Raw genomic sequence first — 20579 nt, 5'->3', positions numbered from 1 at the left:
TTTGACCTGTAGGTGTGCATTTCGGTCTTAAATCTGTAGGTGTGAATTTCGGTCGTTGGCCTGTAGTTTTGAATTTCGGTCGTTGACCTGTAGGTGTGAATTTCGGTCTTAAATCTGTAGGTGTGAATTTCGGTCGTTGACCTGCAGGTGTGAATTTCGGTCGTTGACCTGTAGGTCTTATTTTCGGTCGTTGACCTGTAGGTGGAAATTTCGGTCGTTGGCCTGCAGGTGTGAATTTCTGTCGTTTACCTGTGGGTCTTATTTCGGTCGTTGACCTGTAGGTGTGATTTTCGGTCGTTGACATGCAGGTGTGAGTTTCGGTCGTTGAACTGTAGGTCTTAATTTCGGTCGTTGACCTGTAGGTCTTAATTTCGGTCGTTGACCGGCAGGTTTGAATTTCGGTCGTTGACCTGTAGGTCTTAATTTCGGTCGTTGACCTGTAGGTCTTAATTTCGGTCGTTGACCTGTAGGTCTTATTTTCTTTCGTTGTTTATCGGTAAGTCAGACATTGAACAGTGTAAGCAAAACGCTAAGATGTCAACTCCACTTGTGATCTGTACTAAGTTATGTTATAAGTATACGCAAATACGGGCCATGCGTACGGGCGAACGTAGAGGGGACGGACACGTGCACTGCAATGCAATAAATGATTCACATGCTTGAATAACGTACGAGTGCTTATATACGTCATATCATAACAACACAATTGTTGATTCACAAAAATCTGAAAACAAAATCAGGAAAGAATCCACGAATATACCCCAACAATACTATTTTAAATGGTTTGGTGATCAACGATTACATTTACTATTGTATAGATCTTGCCACGAATGGGGATACTTTAAAGACGTAACCGTTATCAAACTTAAAAGCGTTTATAACGTCAACATATTTTCGCATTCTACTAGAAGTACACACGTTTTGTTTAAATTGTCATAGACATTGTTATGTATTATTGTTTTTTATTATTGAAAATGGTTGTTTAAATTGTCATAGACATTGTTATGTATTATTGTATTTTATTGAAAATGTCCCAGTTTGTTAAGAAAATATTCCTATGGATTTTGAATGCACATTTATGATTATTAATTAACATATGGTCCGTGCTCTGTGAAAAGGGGGTTTAATGCATGTTCGTACAGTGTCGTCCCAGATTATCCTGTGCAGTCCGCACATGCTAAAAAGAGACGATACTTTCCGCATGTATGTTATTTTATGTTTGAAGAAAGTTTTTTCTTAGCACAAAGCTATTTTTTTTTGCGGAAAGTATCGTCTCTGATTAGCCTGTGCGGACTGCACTGGCTAATCTGGGACGACACTTTACGCACACGCATTAAACCCCTATATCACAGAACACGGACCATATGTTAACTACATCCCATCAGTCGTTTTTCATTTTGAATAACCCTCGCATAAGATGACTGACTGACTTTTCAATGATTTACCGCGTACATTCCGAGTTTAGGAAAATGCGTGGACTAATTTCAGTGACATTCAAATGTTTCAAAGCGTAATTTTAACGTCAAACATATTTCATGACTATTACCTCAGGATTAATCAATATACGGTTATACATAGATGAACATAGGTAGACGTAAGGAAGGACCGACTTTAGAAGAAAGCTTAAAATAGGTAAACTAGCAGGTAGATGTTCCACTAGAAATTCACACTTATAGCGTACACGGAAATACAGAAATACGATTCATTTGGTTGTATTATTATTAGGCTTTATTCATTTGAGTAGCGCTTTGGGAAAACGGGGTTTCATGCATGTGCTTAAAGTTTCGTCCCAGATTAGCCAGTGAAGTCCACACAGGCTAATCAGGGACGACAATTTCCGCTCAAAACTGGATTCTCGTGTAGAAGAGTCTTCATTCAAACTAAAAATACCATTAAAGCGGAATGAGTCTTCCCTGATAAGCCTGTGCTTACATTAAAGCGGAATGAGTCTTCCCTGATAAGCCTGTGCTTACAGTAAAGCGGAATGAGTCTTCCCTGATAAGCCTGTGCTTACATTAAAGCGGAATGAGTATTCCCTGATAAGCCTGTGCTTCATTAAAGCGGAATGAGTCTTCCCTGATAAGCCTGTGCTTCATTAAAGCGGAATGAGTCTTCCCTGATAAGCCTGTGCTTCATTAAAGCGGAATGAGTCTTCCCTGATAAGCCTGTGCTTCATTAAAGCGGAGTGAGTCTTCCCTGATAAGCCTGTGCTTAAAGCATTTGGATAACACTTAACGCACGTGAATTAAACCCCGTTTTCTCAGCGAAAGGTATGTTTCTTGCTTAACATATTTTATATGTTTTCTTAACAGGTCGACAACCAGCAAAGTGATCATCAGCGGAATTCCAGCTCTATTTTTCTGGATGTGTATAGAATTTCACGAAAGTCACGCGGACGCTTATTACCATTATATAAATATGCGTAAGTAATTTGTATGATGTACTTTTAATTTGCTTTTATACAAGCGATTCACACTGTCGAAAGTGCACCATAATTAGAGATTATATGATAATATATTAACCCTTAAAGCGCTGGAGCTGAATTTTAAAGGCCTTTGCAAACAGTTTGGATCCAGATGAGACGCCACAGAACGTGGCGTCTCATCAGGATCCAAACTGTTTGCTATTCTGATAGTATTCTTTGAAAAAAAATCGAAGAAAATGCTAATTTTAGAAATTCTGCAGACGACATTTTAGCAGAAGACAAATTTCCCAGCATGCAAAGGGTTAATTATGTAATACGAATAAGAGTATTAAGTATTCATATTCACACACTCAAATATAAAGTAGTATCAATCCGAAAAAAAAAACCCGTATCAAACGACTGCCATTATGAAATAAGAGTTGTAAAACGAACACGATATGTTTATTTGAGTTGTGATATTTTGATGAGAATTTGAATTCCATTGATATCAACCTTGCTTCTGGTAAATTGGGCTAAATGCATGGAGAGACAGTGTCGTCCCAAACACGCCAGTGCGACCCGAACAAGCAAATCAGGGATGCCACTGTACAATTGTATGATATTTTTTATATAAAAAGGAGGTTCCTTCTTAGCGAAAACCCAGTTTAGGGGGAAAGTGTCGTCTCTGATTAGCCTGTGCGGAGACACTTTACGAACATGCATTTAAACCCCATTTTCCCACAACGAGACTCATGTTAAGATATATATGTATATATATATATATATTCATCATCTTATTTTATTACTTAGCACTCGGTACCGGAGTGATTGTAACGCGTCTAAGCGCCCAATTATCCGGTGCGGACGTTAAAGGATACAATGTGTGTACAACAGCAAGGGCATTGGAGGAATTCGAACCCATGATTCGAGAAGGTAACAGTAGTCTCATTAAACAAGGACTTCCTTGATCCATGAAAAAACATGACTTAGTTAATTTAAGTATAATATAGTATAATAATACATACGTTTTAAAAAGTAATGAAAACTAATGGCCCACGAACATAGAGAATACTATGTTAGTGTGATTGTGTACTTAAATTTATCCCACGAGTGAAGAAAGGTTTACATGGCGAGGCTTGCCGAGCCTTGTAAGCCTTTCTGACACGAGTGGGATAAATTTAAGTACACAGTCACACTAACATAGTATTCTATTTATCCTACAATATTGTTTTATTTAATTTATTCCTAAAATAAAAGCAAACACATGAAATTAACTGAATCTTACATTGCGTAGTAATATTTATTGTGATCTTTCCTGTTTACGGAAATCGAAATAGTCCTGAAGAATTCCACGCAAAAGAAAAGTAACGAGAGAAAATACCGCTACACGCCTCGATTCAAATTTAATCAGCGTTCCAAATGTAACACTCAAGTAGAACACAAACGGCTGTGTTCAAACTACAGTTCTTGTTTCACAACTGTAAAAAAAAAAAAAAAAAAAAAAAAATGGCTCCCGCCATTTTAAAATTTACAAAATGTGTAGACACATACCGTGGCTACGTGAAGCATGATTCAGCATTTATTCCCGCCGATATTGTTAATTTTAGTCTTTAAACAACTCTTCTTTTTACACACTTTATATTTATTTACATACAATTATTGTTCTACTCACCGAAGTTGTATAATGACCACGTCCATGTTTATTTTCGTAATTTTTAATTTGAGTACATTCGACATTTTAACTAAATCGAAAATGCAGTCTCACCAGTTTCATTCCAGTTTTATATCCTAACACTGTGTTTTTCACATTTATAATATTATAGTAATCCATCGTAAACACACATACACTCGTAAACTCTTTAAACGACTGCGAACCCAATGACCTAAATGACGCAATCAGGGGTGAAAGGCCAAAAAAAAAACTAATCCCTACGTGTAGCGGATCCGTGGTCTAGTGGTAACACATTGGCTTCACAATCCAGAGATCGCTGGTTCGATTCCCCGCTGCACCTAACCTACTAACTCGTCTTTCGCATGAGACGTTAAACCGAGGTGCAGTGTACTAGGTGCTATACACCGGGCACTAAAAGACCCAGGGTCACCTCTGGAACGGGGTGTCTCCTGTATCTTGCACTATCCCCCGTAACCAACTGACACGTCTTTCTGGGGGCGATGGCCATATGGGAGACAATCCCGGTGCACTCGATAAAAAACAAAAACAACATAGTCCCTACGTAATGTTCTAAAAATAAGTGTGGATGAAACCTGATCTAAAAAAACTGCGGAGAAAACCTTATCTTTTCTTAATGAGTCGTATTTGTTCTATTAAATCATTTAGCTGTAAGATAAAATTATAATTGTACAGTTAAACACTGAATACGGGCCATGCTCTGTGAAAAAGGGGTTAAATGCATTTGCGTAAAGTGTCCGCACAGGCTAATAAGGGACGACTCATTCCGCCTAAACTGGATTTTTGCTAAAAAGAGACATTCTTAAAACTAAAAATATCATAAAAGCGGAAAGTGTCGTCCCTGATAAGCCTGTGCGCACTTCACAGGCTCACCTGGGACGACACTTTACGCACATGCATTAAACCCATCTTTTTGAAGAGCTCGGCTCATATACTTTCAAACTGCATATTTTTAGGCACGGCACTAAATGGCTCAAGCGCGTGTCCGGAACCCCTGATTGGTACGAACTATTTCGACTACATCACGACATCCGGCACCAAGGATTGTTCCACCAATTACACAGGCTACCTGGAATCGTGCTTTGATCAGAACAAGACACGCCTGGATGTGGTCACAAACACGAGCTGCACGGCAAACCCGTTTTCAACAAGTACGTGTGTGTGTTTCTGTCACACTTTCAAATGTAAAGAATGCGATTGACTGAAACAATTAGGTGTTAAGACACGTTTAAGTATTCAGAATGCGATTGATCAAAGCTTTAAAGTGTAAAGAATGCGATAGACTGAAATTTTAAAGTGTAAGGACTTTTCAGTGTAAATAATGCGATTGACAAACACTTTAATGTTCAAAGACACTTTAAAGTGTTAAGAATGCGATTGGTCAACAGTTTTTAGTGTAAAGATACTTTTAAGTAAATAGAATGCGATTCACTTACAACTGTGTAAAGACACTTTTGTAAAGAATGCAACTGACCAAAAGCGAGTTATCTGAGAAATGACCAGAACATATGAGTTCGTTGCATACAATGGATGCCTAATCGACTTTCGTAGACAAATTTGAATGTTTATCATTTAATTCATACCTTGTATTGTATGTTATGTAGAAAAAATGCGAAACATATCATAGAATAAAGCGTATTGTTTGTTAAATAAAATTCTTATTGAAAATATCGTGACGAAACAATCAGTGTACACATGCGTACAGTGAAAATTAGGTCCCAATAACGATGAAAGATACACAACTACGGGTGTCCCTTCAATATTGACATGTAACACATGTTACAATGTATATTCGATAATTTTTCGCATACATGTATATATATCTTATTAAAAGTATATAAGCCGTGCTCTGTGAAAATGAGATTAAAAATGCATGCGCGTTAATTGTCGTCCCAAAGTAGCCTGTGAAGTCCGTACAGACCAATAAGGGACAACCCTTTTCGCCTCAACTGGATTTTTGCTAAGAAGAGACTCTCCGTAAACGAAAAATATCATAAAAGCGGAAAGTGTCGTCCGAAATTAGCCTGTGCGGACTGCACAGGTAAATATGGGACGATCCTTTACGAATATGCATTAAACCCCCTTTATCACAGAGCACGGCCCAGATATTTTAGACACACATCTCAAGAGGAAGTGGAATTCTCGTTTACAATAAAGCGCACTTCAACGGTTATTTTGAAAAAACTTAAATGTAGGCATGCCAAAGGTTATATTTTCATTTATAACGATTTTACTACTAGTACTGATTAAGCCGCTCCCACGAAACGTGTTCTGGCAGCGTGACATTTTATAATTATGAAAATACATATTTCACAGAGCGTATATAAAACGAAATAAAATTAACCCAAATAACTAGACTCAAATGGATGAATTTTTAAATAAAGCCGCGCGTTTCAGATATTTTGTATTTACTGAAAGATATTTTATGTAAATATGGTATGTGTGCTGTTGAAGTTTTTTTCATTTTCTCTTCTAAAACCGGGAATCAGTTTAACTATTAAAGTTATTTTTCTTGTACTTTTCCCAAGCCAGGAAGCAGTAAAACTATTCATGTTCTCCTACAGTTCTACAGCCGGGAATCAGTAAAACCATTACAGTTATTTTTTCTCTTTTTAAGCCTGGAAGCTGTTTAACTGTTTGTGTTGATTTTCTTTTTCACTTCTTAAGCCGGGAAGCAATTGAACTGCCTGTTCACCATTCCAATCGGAAACGAAACCAGCGACAAATACATCACCATGTTGTACAACATGGACAAAGGGGCCGCGTCCCCTTTCTTCTGCATGGTAAATATTACATTAGATGACCCTCGTTCTGGGAAAACAGGGCTTAATGCATATGCGTTAATTGTCGTCCCAGATTAGCAGGGCACACAGGCTAATCAGAGAAGACACTTTCCGCCTAAACTGGATTTTTGCTCAAAAGAGAATTCATTTGAAAGAAATCTTCACAAAAAGCGGAAATTGTCGTCCATGATGAGCCTATGCGAAGTGCACAAGTTTATCTGTGACGAGACTTTAAGCACATGCATTAAGCCCGAATATATCAAAGCGAGGCTCTTAAATAATTATTGTTGTTGTGCAAATAATGTTTTCTTTTATTAGTCAGTTTATTGTTTCTCACAATTCAGTATGTCTTCATTAATTTCTTCTTTTTTTTTAATATCAATTTTAATGGCAAAATTCATTCGTTCATCAATAATAAATTGTATTTACTCCACCAATTTTTGACAAGTCACTTCCAAATGCTCAGTTGTTATGCAGCTTATTTCTTTTCAATTACTTCCGCAAATGCCACTTTTTCAATTTACGTGTTTTATTCATAATTCGTTAGATTTATTGCTGCATTAAACAGCTGGTCTCTTCTTTCCTCATTCAGTTTCTAGACGGTCTAGACAACTCAACTAGGTCGAAGGCAAGCGTCGCTCCAGGCACGTGCGTTTTAGGACAAAACGCGTCAGTTGTCCCAACTTCCGGTTTCCGCTTGGAGCTCTACACTAACGGTATGTATTATGTTGTTGCCAGTGTATTGCATTTTTGTTTTAATTGCATTCATGATATTTTACTGGCTTTGTTATTCCATTATTGCCATACTAGTGTCGTCCGTTTTTATGTGACTCTCGTAGTCCGAACTTTACGTTAAACCAAGTTACCGCATAATTTTTTTTTTATGTCTTTAGATGGCATGTTCAACCAATCAGAACGTTTGTTCTTTCTTTATCAATATTATTTCGGCGTGATTAATTGCATGGCCGAGTATTCGCATTATTTTGTACAGGAAACTCATATGATATTTTGTAAATGCCTGGGCAGTTAATTTTCGCTAATTATTGCATTCTAGTCGTTAATCAACTGTTTTCCTTTTAAATATTATATTATACGATATATAATATTGAGTGCCGTTAAATATTTTATCTACTTCGATTACACATCAACGATATTTTTTGTTATAAGTGTTATTTTGCTCGTTTGAATAAAATGCGAATCATCTCATTAAAATATATATTCTACATTTTACATTCATTGTCGAAAATCGTCAATGATAAAACTATTTAAACATCTAATATAACAGCGTTCTCCTGTTCATCTTTCAGATACATGTAACGGCGCACAACAAAATCAGGCACCACCGTTTTGCACTTCCGTTTGCATGATGACGTTTGCAGTTTTGAAGTTTGTTGTGTTGACACCACTTTGACATTTAAACAGCACTTAAACAGGTCTTTGAGCGGGTTGAGGACCAGAAAGTTCATTAACTGCAACATCTTCAAGTTTTTGTTATGTTGTATATACTTTGGAAGACTCCGTAATATGCATAAAGCTTCTTTCTAAAGTGTAACATATTAAAGATGGATACAAATTACTGGATCAATCTTATAAATGGGCCTCAGAAATTTTTCAAATTTAAAGACACAAATATTAATTTGATAATTTATCTAAACACTTGTGATATTTTATTTGTGTACGGCATCCTAAAAAGAGCGACTATATTATTCAAACCAATCGTCGACAATCAGATACTAAAAAGTAAAAACGTTTTGCTAGAACAATAAATGGACATACTCTTAAACCAAGTTCCACAACTGCCACATCTTATTCTCATTTGTATTTGATTACCTTGTATTGGTGGGGGTTATATTTGAATAAAGTATATATGAGCCACGTTCTGAGAAAACTGGGCTTAATGCATATGCGGAAAGTGTAATCTCATATTAGCCTGTGCAGTCCGCACAGGCTAATCAGGGACGGCACTTTCCGTTTTCATGGTATTTTTACTTTCAAGGAAATCTCTCCTTACCGAAAATCACGTTTAGGCGGAAAGTGTCGTCCCTGATTAGCCTGTGCGGACTGCACAGGCTAATCTGGGACGACACTTTACGCACATGCATTAAACACCGTTTTCTCAGAACGCGTCTCATGTATTCGATATCGATGAATGTATGAAGTGTGTTTCTGGTGTTCCTAGTTGCATACGTGCACGTATTTTCTTCAAATATACAACGCAGACTATTCACGTGTGACACAAAGTGAGTTGGTGTGCGGGGATTTATACATTATTAATTAAATATTCTTTTTATATATAATGCAGATACATTTGTTCCATTATTACAAAAAGTAAAAATATAAATCGCAATATAAATATTTTCTCAATTTGATATAAATTCAAATGGACTATTTAAAATTGGTAATTAGTATGAAATATAGTAAAATTGCGTTGATATTGTTCACCCTCCATTACTATTACTACTACTACTACTACTACTACTACTACTACTACTACTACTACTACTACTACTACTACTACTACTACTACTACTACTACTACTACTACAACTACTACTACTACTACTACTACTACTACTACTACTACTACTACTACTACTACTACTACTACTACTACTACTACTACTACTACTACTACTACTTCTACTACTATTACTACTACTACAACTACTACTACTTGTACAACTACTTTACTACTTGTACAACTTCTACTATTACTACTACTAGTATTTCTTATATTATTGCCACCACCATGACCACCATCATTTTCAAAACCACCACCATCACAACTACCACCAGCACCAACACCACCACCACTAATAATACTACTTCTACTACTGAAACTACAATTACTACGACAACAACACCGACTACCACTACTACTGCTCCTTACACTTCAACTTGTTCTACTTTTTCACTATTGATATGTCAGTTTTATTACACATGGTTCAATCGTTAATTTAAAATACTAATAAAATAACTTTTAGAGGTTAGAAGTCTAATTTTATCTGATCCCATCGTGTCCGCACCCAGGTACTCTTCCGGTTCCGGATGTGAAGCGGGACACAGTGTGGCTTATCGTGCTAATTGTACTCTGTGGCGTCCTAATCATCAGCATTGTCGTTGTCTGCTGCCTCCACTACCACTGCAAACTCGCGGAGAAGAGAAAAGCCCGAGAGAAGAAGATTCTTATAACAGGTACAGTACATTTTAGCCGCGTAATGCAAAAATGAGTCTGATGTCAGTTGCGACAAGCAAAGCTCCAGACAATCCTGCGCATTGGGGCAGTCTAGTATGGAGCTATTCATCCAGCTTTAATATCGAGAAAAGGTATGGTTATGAGGGTCTCTATGCGCAAAAGTTTGACTTTATTTTTGTTAATGTAATTGCTTTAACATTCAATTTGTTAAGGAAATATTTTAGTTTATTGTTATCTAAACCTTACTTTAGGTTAAAATGAAAAATCATCTGCAAGTGCAAAATATGACTGGGGAAGCTGATTGTTTGACATTTCGTAACAAAAGAGAAGAAAATAAGTGAATAAAATTGATTCAGATTGTTTGATCTGGAATAGTTGTATTTTAAATATGGCCCTACCCTATTATGGTCAAATAAGGGCTAAATTGCTTTGTTGACCGTAGTGCGTTAATATGATACATGAGGTGAGAATTCAACGCCAAGGACTCTTTGAGCCACTAACGCAACAATAGATTTCTTGGTCTGTTAAGTGGACCTATTTGCTCCTGATCAGACTGCGCGGATGCGCTGACTTGTCTGATGTTCTGAGATCTGGTCGCAAATTTCATAACACACATCTTTGATCGACACGACCCACATATTCTTAACCCAAATATGCCAAGCGTCTGGAAAAGATGCCTTGGCAAACAGCGTAGACCCAGATGAGACGCCGCATGATGCGGCGTCTCTTCAGGATCTGCGATGTTTGCTTAAAGGAATTTCTGTAAGAAATAATCTAAATATAGAAATAAATATACTAGACATCCCTAATTTTGGAAATAAATTGATCCAATTTAGAAGGATTGGAGAGTCCACTAGGCATAAATGGGTTAAAAATGTACATACGCTTTGTCATCTCGTCTTAGACTACGAACTCGCATTGCAGAGAAATGGCATGAAAACGGAGATCCTCCTATATGCAAGGTGTATTTGTTTTATTTTATGCTTATCAGTGAACTTTACACATTTTATATCTATTCTTGGTGCTATTTTTCTAATACCAATTTTCCAAACACGTCCGATATGTAATGGGCTTGCATTGTTAATAAAATAATCGTATGTTATTTATGACTGTGTGCTTTTTAGAAATAACCTGTATGGGAGGTCTCGTCGTTGAAGTTTGTAATATGGTATTGTTTGGCTAATATATAAAAAAAAATGTGTTATTGCCGTAAAGGTCTATGAGCTTCCAGAAACACCTGATGAAATTTTTTTTTTAATTAAATGCTAACACAATAAATGAAGTCGTCGTTCTGCGCGTGTTTTAGTTTTGGGGAAAACAGCAGTAATGTTTGTTAGAGAGCCCCTGTATGGGAGGTCTGACAAGTATAGTTTGTTTGCAATTAGAAAACTAGTATCGTATTACCACCGGACAATCTCAACGGTGGTGTAGGGATTTGTCTCCAAAAAACGTGTAAGCAATCTAAATTGTTTTGGACTGAATAGTCTTTAAAACAACTTGGCCAATCTCAATTGTTTTTTACTTACTCGTCTTGTAAAATCACTTGGACGATCTAAAAGGTATTTTACTAACTAATCTTATAAAAGCTCTCGGACAATCTCAACAGTGTTCGACTGGCTTGTAATGTAAACCGCTTGAAAAATCTCAATGGCGTCCAATTGGCTAGTCCCGTAAAACCACTCGGACTATATTAATAGTGTTTGACTGACCAGTCTTTTAAAGCTCTCGGACAATATATATGTTGTTCGACGAACTAAACTCGTACAATTACTCGGCCAATCTCAACGGTAACTGACAGACTAGTCCTTTAACCAATCGGACTCTCAACGGTGTTCAACGGATAAGTTAATTAAAACCTCTCGGATAATCTGACTTGTGTTCGACTTACTAGTCATGTAAAACCACCCGAAAAATTGCAACGGTGTTTGACTGACCAACATGTAAGTTGACGTGGTTATACATTTTATGGATGCTTTCAATTTCAGAATAACGTCCCTTTCGAAATGCCTTCTAGGAGTGATTTACTTGAATACTAATCTACATGTTTATATAACCTTATGCAATAATATGAGTCGTGTTTTGAGAAAACTGGGCATAATTCGTGTGCGTAAAGTGTCATCCCAGATATGCCTGTGTCGTCCGCACAGGCTTATCAGGGACGACACTTTCCGCTTTTATAGAATTTTGAGTTTCAAGGAAGTCCCTCCTTACCGAAAATCAAGTTTATGCGGAAAGTGTCTTCCCTGATAAGCCTGTGCGGACTACACAGGCTAATCTGGGATGACACTTTACGCACATGCATTAAGCCCAGTTTTCTCAGAATAAGTCTCATGTGCGTTCCAGACGATCATCCCCTGGGCGAGATGTCCATCTCACTTGACGCACCCCCGGGCATGGACAGGGCTGTCGAACACCCTTACCTGGAGATAGGGCGTGACACTTATCAGCCGCCTCTGAGAAAAAAGAAAAACAGAGGTATTATGAGTTAAACTGTTTTCATTGATTTGACCAAAATATGACTCATGAATTACATTTATGGTAGTCCAAAGTTCTCGAAAAATGTCAACTTTAATGCATACATAAGAATTAACATTTATAATTTGACACACGAGTGCGTTACTGTACTTGCAGAAATATCATTTTGTATGAACGCATGTACAGTAATTTACGATATTTTACCGAAATCAACTATTAGTTTAAACCTATTTATTTTAGCTCGATTGCGTCGAAAGCCTTAGGCTCTCGAGTCCGTTTCCTGGGCCTAGAACCAGTACTTGGTGTCTTTGGGGGAGATCTAAAGAACGCTCCCACGGTGAGGATCGAACCCGTGACCTCCCGGTCGCAAGGCGGACACCATATCCATTACACCACGGCGACCTAAACTAATCAACTATTAGTCTTATTAGAGTCGAGTTCTATGAAAACTTATTGCATATGCGTTAAGTATCTGCGGACAGCACAGGCAAATTCGGGACGACACTTTCAACGTTCATTGTATTTTTCGTTTAACTCAAGTTTCTTATTTGCGAAAAAAAATTAAGGCGAAAAGTGACGTCCCTGATTTGCCTATGCGGACTGCTTATCTGGGACGACAGTTTACGCACATGCTCATATTATTTAAGACGTCCTGAACCCGATTGCCGAGAGCTCCATGATCCTTGACTTCAAGCATCGCTCCTGGCCCTCCCGCGGAATAGATACATTGGAGAACACGGATCCTTTCACGGGTAAAAATACGTTCACATTAATTTCCTACCCCCCCCCCCCCCCCACACACACACACATACACAATCTTTTAGCCTTTTCAATTTTCAGTATTCGTGAATCAATTCTTATTTATTTTTTCATAGATTGACTCTTGTATGTATATTTATCGTGTTTATATGATTACATATTGTTTATATAATTTTCAATTTCAGACATCTTTTTTATTAATTTAACCGGTCTTTTTTATATCCAAAATATATTATATTTACTCATTTTAGAGACATAGAATTATCATTTAAGTCATTACCACGTTAGGCCATGATTGGTGAAAAATAGCTATTACTTTATCTTTTGCAAAAAAAACTTTGTTTGAATCGGATTTTTTAATAATATAAACCACACCATTTAAAGTATTCAGCCAATAACCCAAAATTTACCACTGGGGAGATTCTTATTGGCTTTCGGAGATAGTAGGACATTTGAGACATTTGCAAAAAAAGCACAAGTTTATAACCGCCAGATAATTTCTTAGCTTTAACTCTAACACGAATATTGTTCTCAGCTCTTTAACCGAACACGATACATGCATTTACTTAAGCTTTGTTGTGTTACAGAAATGGACAACGGGATGCTGGACAATGGAGCGGTGGTGCCGATAAGCCCGGCTGGCAGTAAAGCCGTGAGCCGAAAATCTCAGAGACAGAAGTCCTTCACCTTCGGCGAAATCACACCCTACGGTGAGATCAAGTCGCCAATACGCCCGTACATGAACGGTGACGTCAAGAAACCGTACCCCGCGATCATGGATAGGGCCATGTCTCCGGAGACGGCGATGGAAGTTCGGACGCTAAAAAGTGAAAAGAGCTTCCATAGCGTTCGAGCTAAGAGTGAACACGGGAAGAGCGTCCGCGCTCCTAGCGTTAGAGCTCCGAGCGTTAGAGCCCCGAGCGTTAGAGCCCCGAGCGTTAAAGCATTGAGTGTTAGAGCTCCAAGCGAGAAAGGCCCAGGCGATAAGGGCCCGAGTTTCGCATCGGTGAAACGATCGAAGACGCCTGGCTCGCATGTGAGGAGAGTCAAGACTCCGGGGGTACGAAGCAGCAAGGTTGGGACCGCGGTTCCGAGGCTGCAAAGGGCCGCCACTAGCACGAAGATTGGGAGCATCACCACGAGACGTGGAGCGGCCCCGCCATCTCCCCGGAAGAAGATGACGAGGAGCAATACCATGACGGTTGACACGCGGACTTGTAAGTAATTTCCAACTGGAAATGTTGTATTCTCCTTTTATTGACGTTTTGGCATTGCCTCTTTATCAAAATCACGACTTTCTCATGTGATAGGTATTATTAAAACATGTTAACATGTACTCAGTTTTGTATCCAGTAGGGATAAATATAAATTTACATTTAAAAAGTTTCACTCTTTTCTGATATATTTCGCCTAAATAGGCTTTTTCAAAGAATGTTTTAACAAATTTACTACATTTTCTTTTTATTTCTCAACAAACACAATTATATAATGACGTCAAAAAACAAATAACATGTAGTCAGATGCATTTTTTCCGTTATTGTAATAAAGGCTCAATGCTAGTGGCATCTGATTTAGGACAATAATGACACTTCATGAAATTTAGATACTAGTAAACATACATTTAGCTTTTTTTTTTTAAGAAAAGACACATGTTTTATACAACAAATATATACAATATTTCTTGATGAAAACAGGCTATGAATTGTACGTGCCTTTGTTCCGTGATCAATACAATATTGATAGATACATGTTTTTTGAATTCAAGAAAAACTTTCATACATCAACTAGCAATTAGCCCTGTTGTATGAGAGCGGGGATTGTGGTATCATTTTTCAACGTATGTGTTATGTTTTGTTCTATGATTACTAGTTATCTTATGTGCGTTCATGGACATTTAGCATCATGACACTATAATTAAGACGCACATTTAAGTATTTCAATGTGTTAACTTATTTAATTATGTAACGCTTTATGTGTTTTATCATTGTTTGTTATATTAAGATATAACTTTATGTTACAAATTTTGATACAAAATTGTTAAGACCCAGTTGACGATCACGTAATATCATTTAGTTATTCATTTTGGAAAAATTGTTTTATAAAAAATTATTTATAATCGCTAGTGCTATCATGTTAAACAATAATAATACATGTTTACAGTGAAGTACAAATAAAAACTGTGTATGTATCAGCAAACTACTGGTATTACCGTTCTATCACACACAATGTATTTTTATTATTTTACAGGGAATGTGAAACATATTCAAATATACACAGTCCAAAAAATAATTCAACTGTGAATTCAACATCATATCTTATTTTACTGAACAATTGTATCTGCTGAACAGTATGACGTGTCTCTAGAAATCCCAGTTTCTATAAGATAAGCCTCGTTCTCAAATCGTTTAACCAAGTGAGGCAACGACGACAAAACTCGAAATCGGGAATGTGGAGACGGTCAATTATGGGTTGCAAACGTTTTATCTAAACTCAAACTAACGCTGTAGAGGAGAAAACAATTATTATAAAATAAACCGTTGATTATATGTGTTTTTTCCGCAGATGACTCAAACAACGAAGGTATGGCAAACTTTCTGGAGGGAGAAACCAACTGGGGCGCCACCTCGGACGCCGGAAAATCACAACGATCCGCAAGGACAAATAGGACCAGCAACACCGCCAAGTCCAACGCCACTTCCCGCGCCTCTCCAAGAAAATCTATACGTAAGTTGTAAACGTAGCATATTTAATTTCCAGGATTACCCTAACTCTTAGACCCAATGCCAGCGGTCAAGGAAATCTTAAAGTGACTTGTAGACTCAACCTCTGTTATTTCTAGAGCAATAAAGTCCATGATTAGAGCGATCGAAATCGATACGTAAGTTGTAGATTAAACATTTTTTTTAATTTCCAGGATTACGTAACCCTAACATTAACCCTAACTCGTCGACCCAATGCCGGCGGTCAAGGAAATCTTAAAGTTAGTTTTTGACTTAACCTCTTTTAATTCTAGAGCAATAAAGTCCAATAGCGAGTATGTCTAGTGCTACTGGTAAATGTAATGTTAACGTTAGTTGTAGACTTAAATTGTTTAATTCCCATAGACATTAGATCCAATGTTGCCAGTCAAGGAAATCTATACTTAGGCTTAAGCTACATTCTAAGATCTAGTGGGTCCAGTCTTAACGGTAAAGGAAATCTATTCGTACGTTTTAGACTTAACCTGTTTGCTTATAAGATCCATAATGTCCAATCCTCTCGGTAAAGAAAATATGTAATTATATTAGTCGTATACATCATCTGTTTAATTTCAAGAGACAGTGATACCGATAAAGATAATATATTCTTAAGTTGTAGACTTGACCTGTTTAATTCTAAAATCCATTATATCAAATCCTACCGGTAATGAAAATGTATCCGTTAGTCGTAAACTCCATCTCGTAAGTTGCAGTGATACTGGTAAAGGAAATATATTCTTTAGTTGTAGACCTAAACTCCTAAACCCATTTATGCCAAGCGTCTAGAAAAAAGGCCTTGGAAAACAGCGTAGACCAAGATGAGACGCCGCATGATGCGGCGTCTCATTTGGGTCTATGCTGTTTTCTTACAGGAATTTCTGAAAGAAATAATCTAAAAATAGAAATAAATATACAAGACATCCCTAATTTTGGAAATGAATTGTTCAAATTTAGAATGATGGGAGAGTCCACTAGGCATAAATGGATTAATTTACCGCCCGTTCAGTCTGTATTAAAAGAAGACATATGCATACATTAGGGTCGTGTTGATGTGCAAAAGCAGTCTCTTCACTTTAAAGCAATGTGTTCATTTATATAACCATTTATTTCTGTTTTCTGTTTATTCACAAAACTGAAGATGACATGCATCCCTTATTACATCAAGGCTATTTCTGTATCTTAACAAATTGTGTTGGTTTGGGTTAGGGTAAGGGTTAGGGTTAGGGTTAGTCCGTATTAAACGAAGACCTATGCAACCATTAATTCTGTTTTCTGTTTATTCACAGAACCGAAGATGACAGGCATCCCTAATTACTTCAAGGCTATTTCTGTATCTTAACAAACTGTGTTAGTTTTACTCGTACCCCGTCTAAGAGAATATTGTTTTTACTCCCATTTAATTCTTTTTAAATAGACATTGACTTACAAAATATATTTTAATATGTGCCTTAATTACATAAGGGCTACTTATTTATCTTAACAAATCATGTTGGGTGTGTTATATCCTTTTTGGAGCAAATTGTTTCTACTACCGTTGTGCATTGTACTGTTTGCGTTTTTTTTGGATAGATCTTGACTTGTTTAATTAAAATTATATGAGGATATGTGTTTAGTTCTTATGATTCAATATATGGTTGCACTGTTTAATAGGAATATAATTTACCTTCTTAAACAGGCATTTGTATATAATAAAATCCATTAGTTTTATTGCTCAAATGAGAAATGCATCTATGTTATGAATGATCGTGGATAAATATTATATTACTGAAGTCTTCTTTGTGTGTATGTGTGTATATTTAGATACAAATTGATTTTTTAATGGATGTACTCCAATATATTGTTTGAGTAAAACATGCAACACATTTACCACTATTTTAAAAAAAGCACACCTGTGAAATGTAGATTTGTGTTTGTGTGTGTTATATTGTTGAAATATATCTTGATGTAACCATTTTTCAGCGGATTTGTTCATGAACTTACCTGACCTAGATGATTTAAGTCTACTTAATTGTGATTTATACTATTTGACTCAATACAATCGGTATATATACTAAGTGTTTTTACCATTGACACGCTTTTTATTGTATACATCTGGTATCGGCATTCTCAGTATTCTATGTATGATTATAGCATTGTGATGGGTTATTTCATAACATACATAAGGTATTTATGGGAATCGCAATGGTTTTTTATAATTAAAAGTCACTTTCAATGATCTTATTCTCTGACCGAACTACTATGGAATAATGTTTGTAAGACACTTACACCTATAAAGAGTTCAAAAAGGGGGCTTAATAAATACAATAACCCAGTAATATTAAAAGGCGCACAGCATAAGACATCATTATATTGTATTTTTATTTAACATGTGTTTGTTTGTTGTTGTTTTTTTACGTTTTGCATCGAATTATCAAACACAATTTGGATACACCTTTACTAGAGATGCTTGCGTGATTCATTCGTCAATATTCTTGATTTGGATTTCGAAGCTTCGCATAATATACTGTTCGTTTTTCGAAATTTATGCTGATTTTTTCATACCTGTGTAAAATAATCGCTTTTATATTTTATTAGTAAAGAAGACCTCTCAGCGCATGTCTTCGGCTGATATTCTCACGGACGATGAGAAAGACAATCGTGAGACGGGCGATCTTTCAGCTTACCAGTTCCCCTTAGCCAAATCTTCGCTACAAGACCAATACGAGGCAATGTTGCGTAGAAATGACCCAATGGCAAATGTTAAAAAAGTCAAGAAAGCACATAGGAACCCTTGGCATTAAGCCAGACTAAGTCCGTTATACAAGTTTGATAAATGAAGATCGATTTATTCACATAAATATCAAGATTGTATGACAGTTCATAGAAACATATTCAACAGGGTTGAATAGCACAAACATATTTTCGGGAAACGGTTACGAAGAAATGGCAGTCAATGTTTTATAATGAATGGATTTGAATAAGAAGTTCAATGTTTAAATTACAATCATATATCATATGTCAACCTGAAAACCCATTAACCGTAATCCATTGGCAATATTAGGTTTACTCTATAGGGGTAATTTTATTTAATTCGAATAATCGAAGAAAAATCATGTTTAGTAAGCTATTTAAATATTAACATCGTACATACTAATCACATTTTTCATGCATCAATCACACAGGCGTTTAGTCATTGACTCACTGTAGAGATTAGATAGTATTATTTATATTTAGATTCATTTTCCTCATTCGTCCAGACATTTGGCTAAGGTGGAAAAGGTAACTGAAAGGTAGAACGTTGCGTTATATATATATATAATATATAGCGTTAAATTGCCTTTTCGAACGTAAATAATCATATCGTTTTCATAGCTCGCAAAGATCATTTGTATATTCTGGCATAGCTAAACACGGGTTAATATTGCTAGAACCGTAAGTTAAATATCCAGTTATTGTTTGTGAGAATTGTAGTATAGTTGGTATTGTTTGAGTATCACAACTGATGTTTGATAACGACTGCTACATTAAAGCGTTGTTTATAGTTTTGTGCACTACGATATTTGTACGTATTTCAAATATATTGTACATTTTTTGCGTTTTCACTTGCCTTTTTTGGTACTCAGCCAAATGTTTGGACGCTTGAATCCTTGCATGACAGTCACTGAAAATGTGTGAATGTTGGTGTTTATTAAATTTTGTCTGTTTGACAATTGCTGTATTTAAAATTTGTATATTCTTTCTTTTAATACATAAAGTGAAATACAGAATTCTTGTTTATTTTATAGTTATAGCAGAGGGCGTCATCAAAGGTCGCCGTGGAATAGTTGATATGGTGTCCGCCTAGCGACCGTGAGGTCACGGTTTAGATCACCATTTTGGGAGCGTTCTTTAGATCACCCCAGAGACACTAAGTACTGGTTTGAGTCCCAGGAAACGGAGTCGAGAGCGTTTCAAATAAGCCCCATGCTTTCTAAGCAATCGAGCTAAGATAAATAGGTTTAAACTAAAGGTCAGAAAAGTACCCGTTACGCATTGTAATCCCGTCATGCGCTAGTTGTGTACTGATCATCCCACATTTGTGTTATACACATTAAGGCGTTCCAACTGCAGCTCTTCCAGGGTGCAGGATCAACGGGCTTCACAGATGATTACACACGGGCTGGACAGAATAAAAACACACCGTTAAGAAATTAATTTTTTCAAATATCTTAAGTTATTGAAATATGTTTGCAAAAAGTTATTTGAAAAAAAGCACCATTTACCGATGTGTTTACATCCATTAAAAGCCATTAGTTAACTCCATAAAGTCACGTGATCCTGCGCCATGTATACATAGGCGAACAAATGCGAGGTTTACCAATCAGACAGCTAGCCCTACCATGCGCTTATCGAACGAACTTAAGATGCTTTGGACATAATTGATGATAAAACTGTATGACGGACATAACTTCTTAATTCAGTTCTTCGACTTTAAATGAGTTGCAATAACGCTTACCCGATGAACGAATACACACGTTTATGTGTGCAAGACAGACATGACGATATAAACGAAGCG

The 20579-nt window shown here is 36.6% G+C and overlaps 2 protein-coding genes across 2 annotated transcripts in view; both read left to right on the top strand.

The window, feature by feature from the left end:
• LOC127839054 (uncharacterized) overlaps positions 1–8659 on the top strand; it is a 10189-nt gene extending 1530 nt beyond the window's left edge. The window contains exons 2-7 of the mRNA XM_052367220.1: positions 2313–2422; positions 3215–3337; positions 5051–5245; positions 6762–6877; positions 7470–7593; positions 8185–8659. Coding sequence (XP_052223180.1) covers positions 2313–2422; positions 3215–3337; positions 5051–5245; positions 6762–6877; positions 7470–7593; positions 8185–8288 — 772 coding nt within the window. The 3' untranslated portion in view covers positions 8289–8659. The remainder of the gene's footprint in view (positions 1–2312; positions 2423–3214; positions 3338–5050; positions 5246–6761; positions 6878–7469; positions 7594–8184) is intronic.
• LOC127839633 (uncharacterized) lies at positions 8644–17686 on the top strand. The gene is made up of 7 exons (XM_052368018.1): positions 8644–8695; positions 9908–10072; positions 12417–12548; positions 13196–13300; positions 13895–14524; positions 15870–16031; positions 17332–17686. Exons 1-7 carry the CDS (start codon positions 8644–8646, stop codon positions 17382–17384), a joined length of 1299 nt encoding a protein of 432 aa, XP_052223978.1. The 3' UTR covers positions 17385–17686.
• Positions 17687–20579: the final 2893 nt, after the last annotated feature.

Source organism: Dreissena polymorpha, chromosome 7 (genome assembly GCF_020536995.1).
Source record: "Dreissena polymorpha isolate Duluth1 chromosome 7, UMN_Dpol_1.0, whole genome shotgun sequence".
NCBI lineage: Eukaryota > Metazoa > Mollusca > Bivalvia > Myida > Dreissenidae > Dreissena > Dreissena polymorpha.
This window is presented reverse-complemented; position numbering and strand designations above follow the sequence as displayed.

Bases quoted from the DNA above. Each gene is read 5' to 3' on its own strand.
- LOC127839633 (XM_052368018.1), top strand. From the start codon at position 8,644: ATGGACATACTCTTAAACCAAGTTCCACAACTGCCACATCTTATTCTC. The intron at 10,073-12,416 runs GTACAGTACATT...TGTGCGTTCCAG, and splicing joins GAAGAAGATTCTTATAACAG to ACGATCATCCCCTGGGCGAG. The intron at 16,032-17,331 runs GTAAGTTGTAAA...GTTTATTCACAG, and splicing joins CTCTCCAAGAAAATCTATAC to AACCGAAGATGACAGGCATC.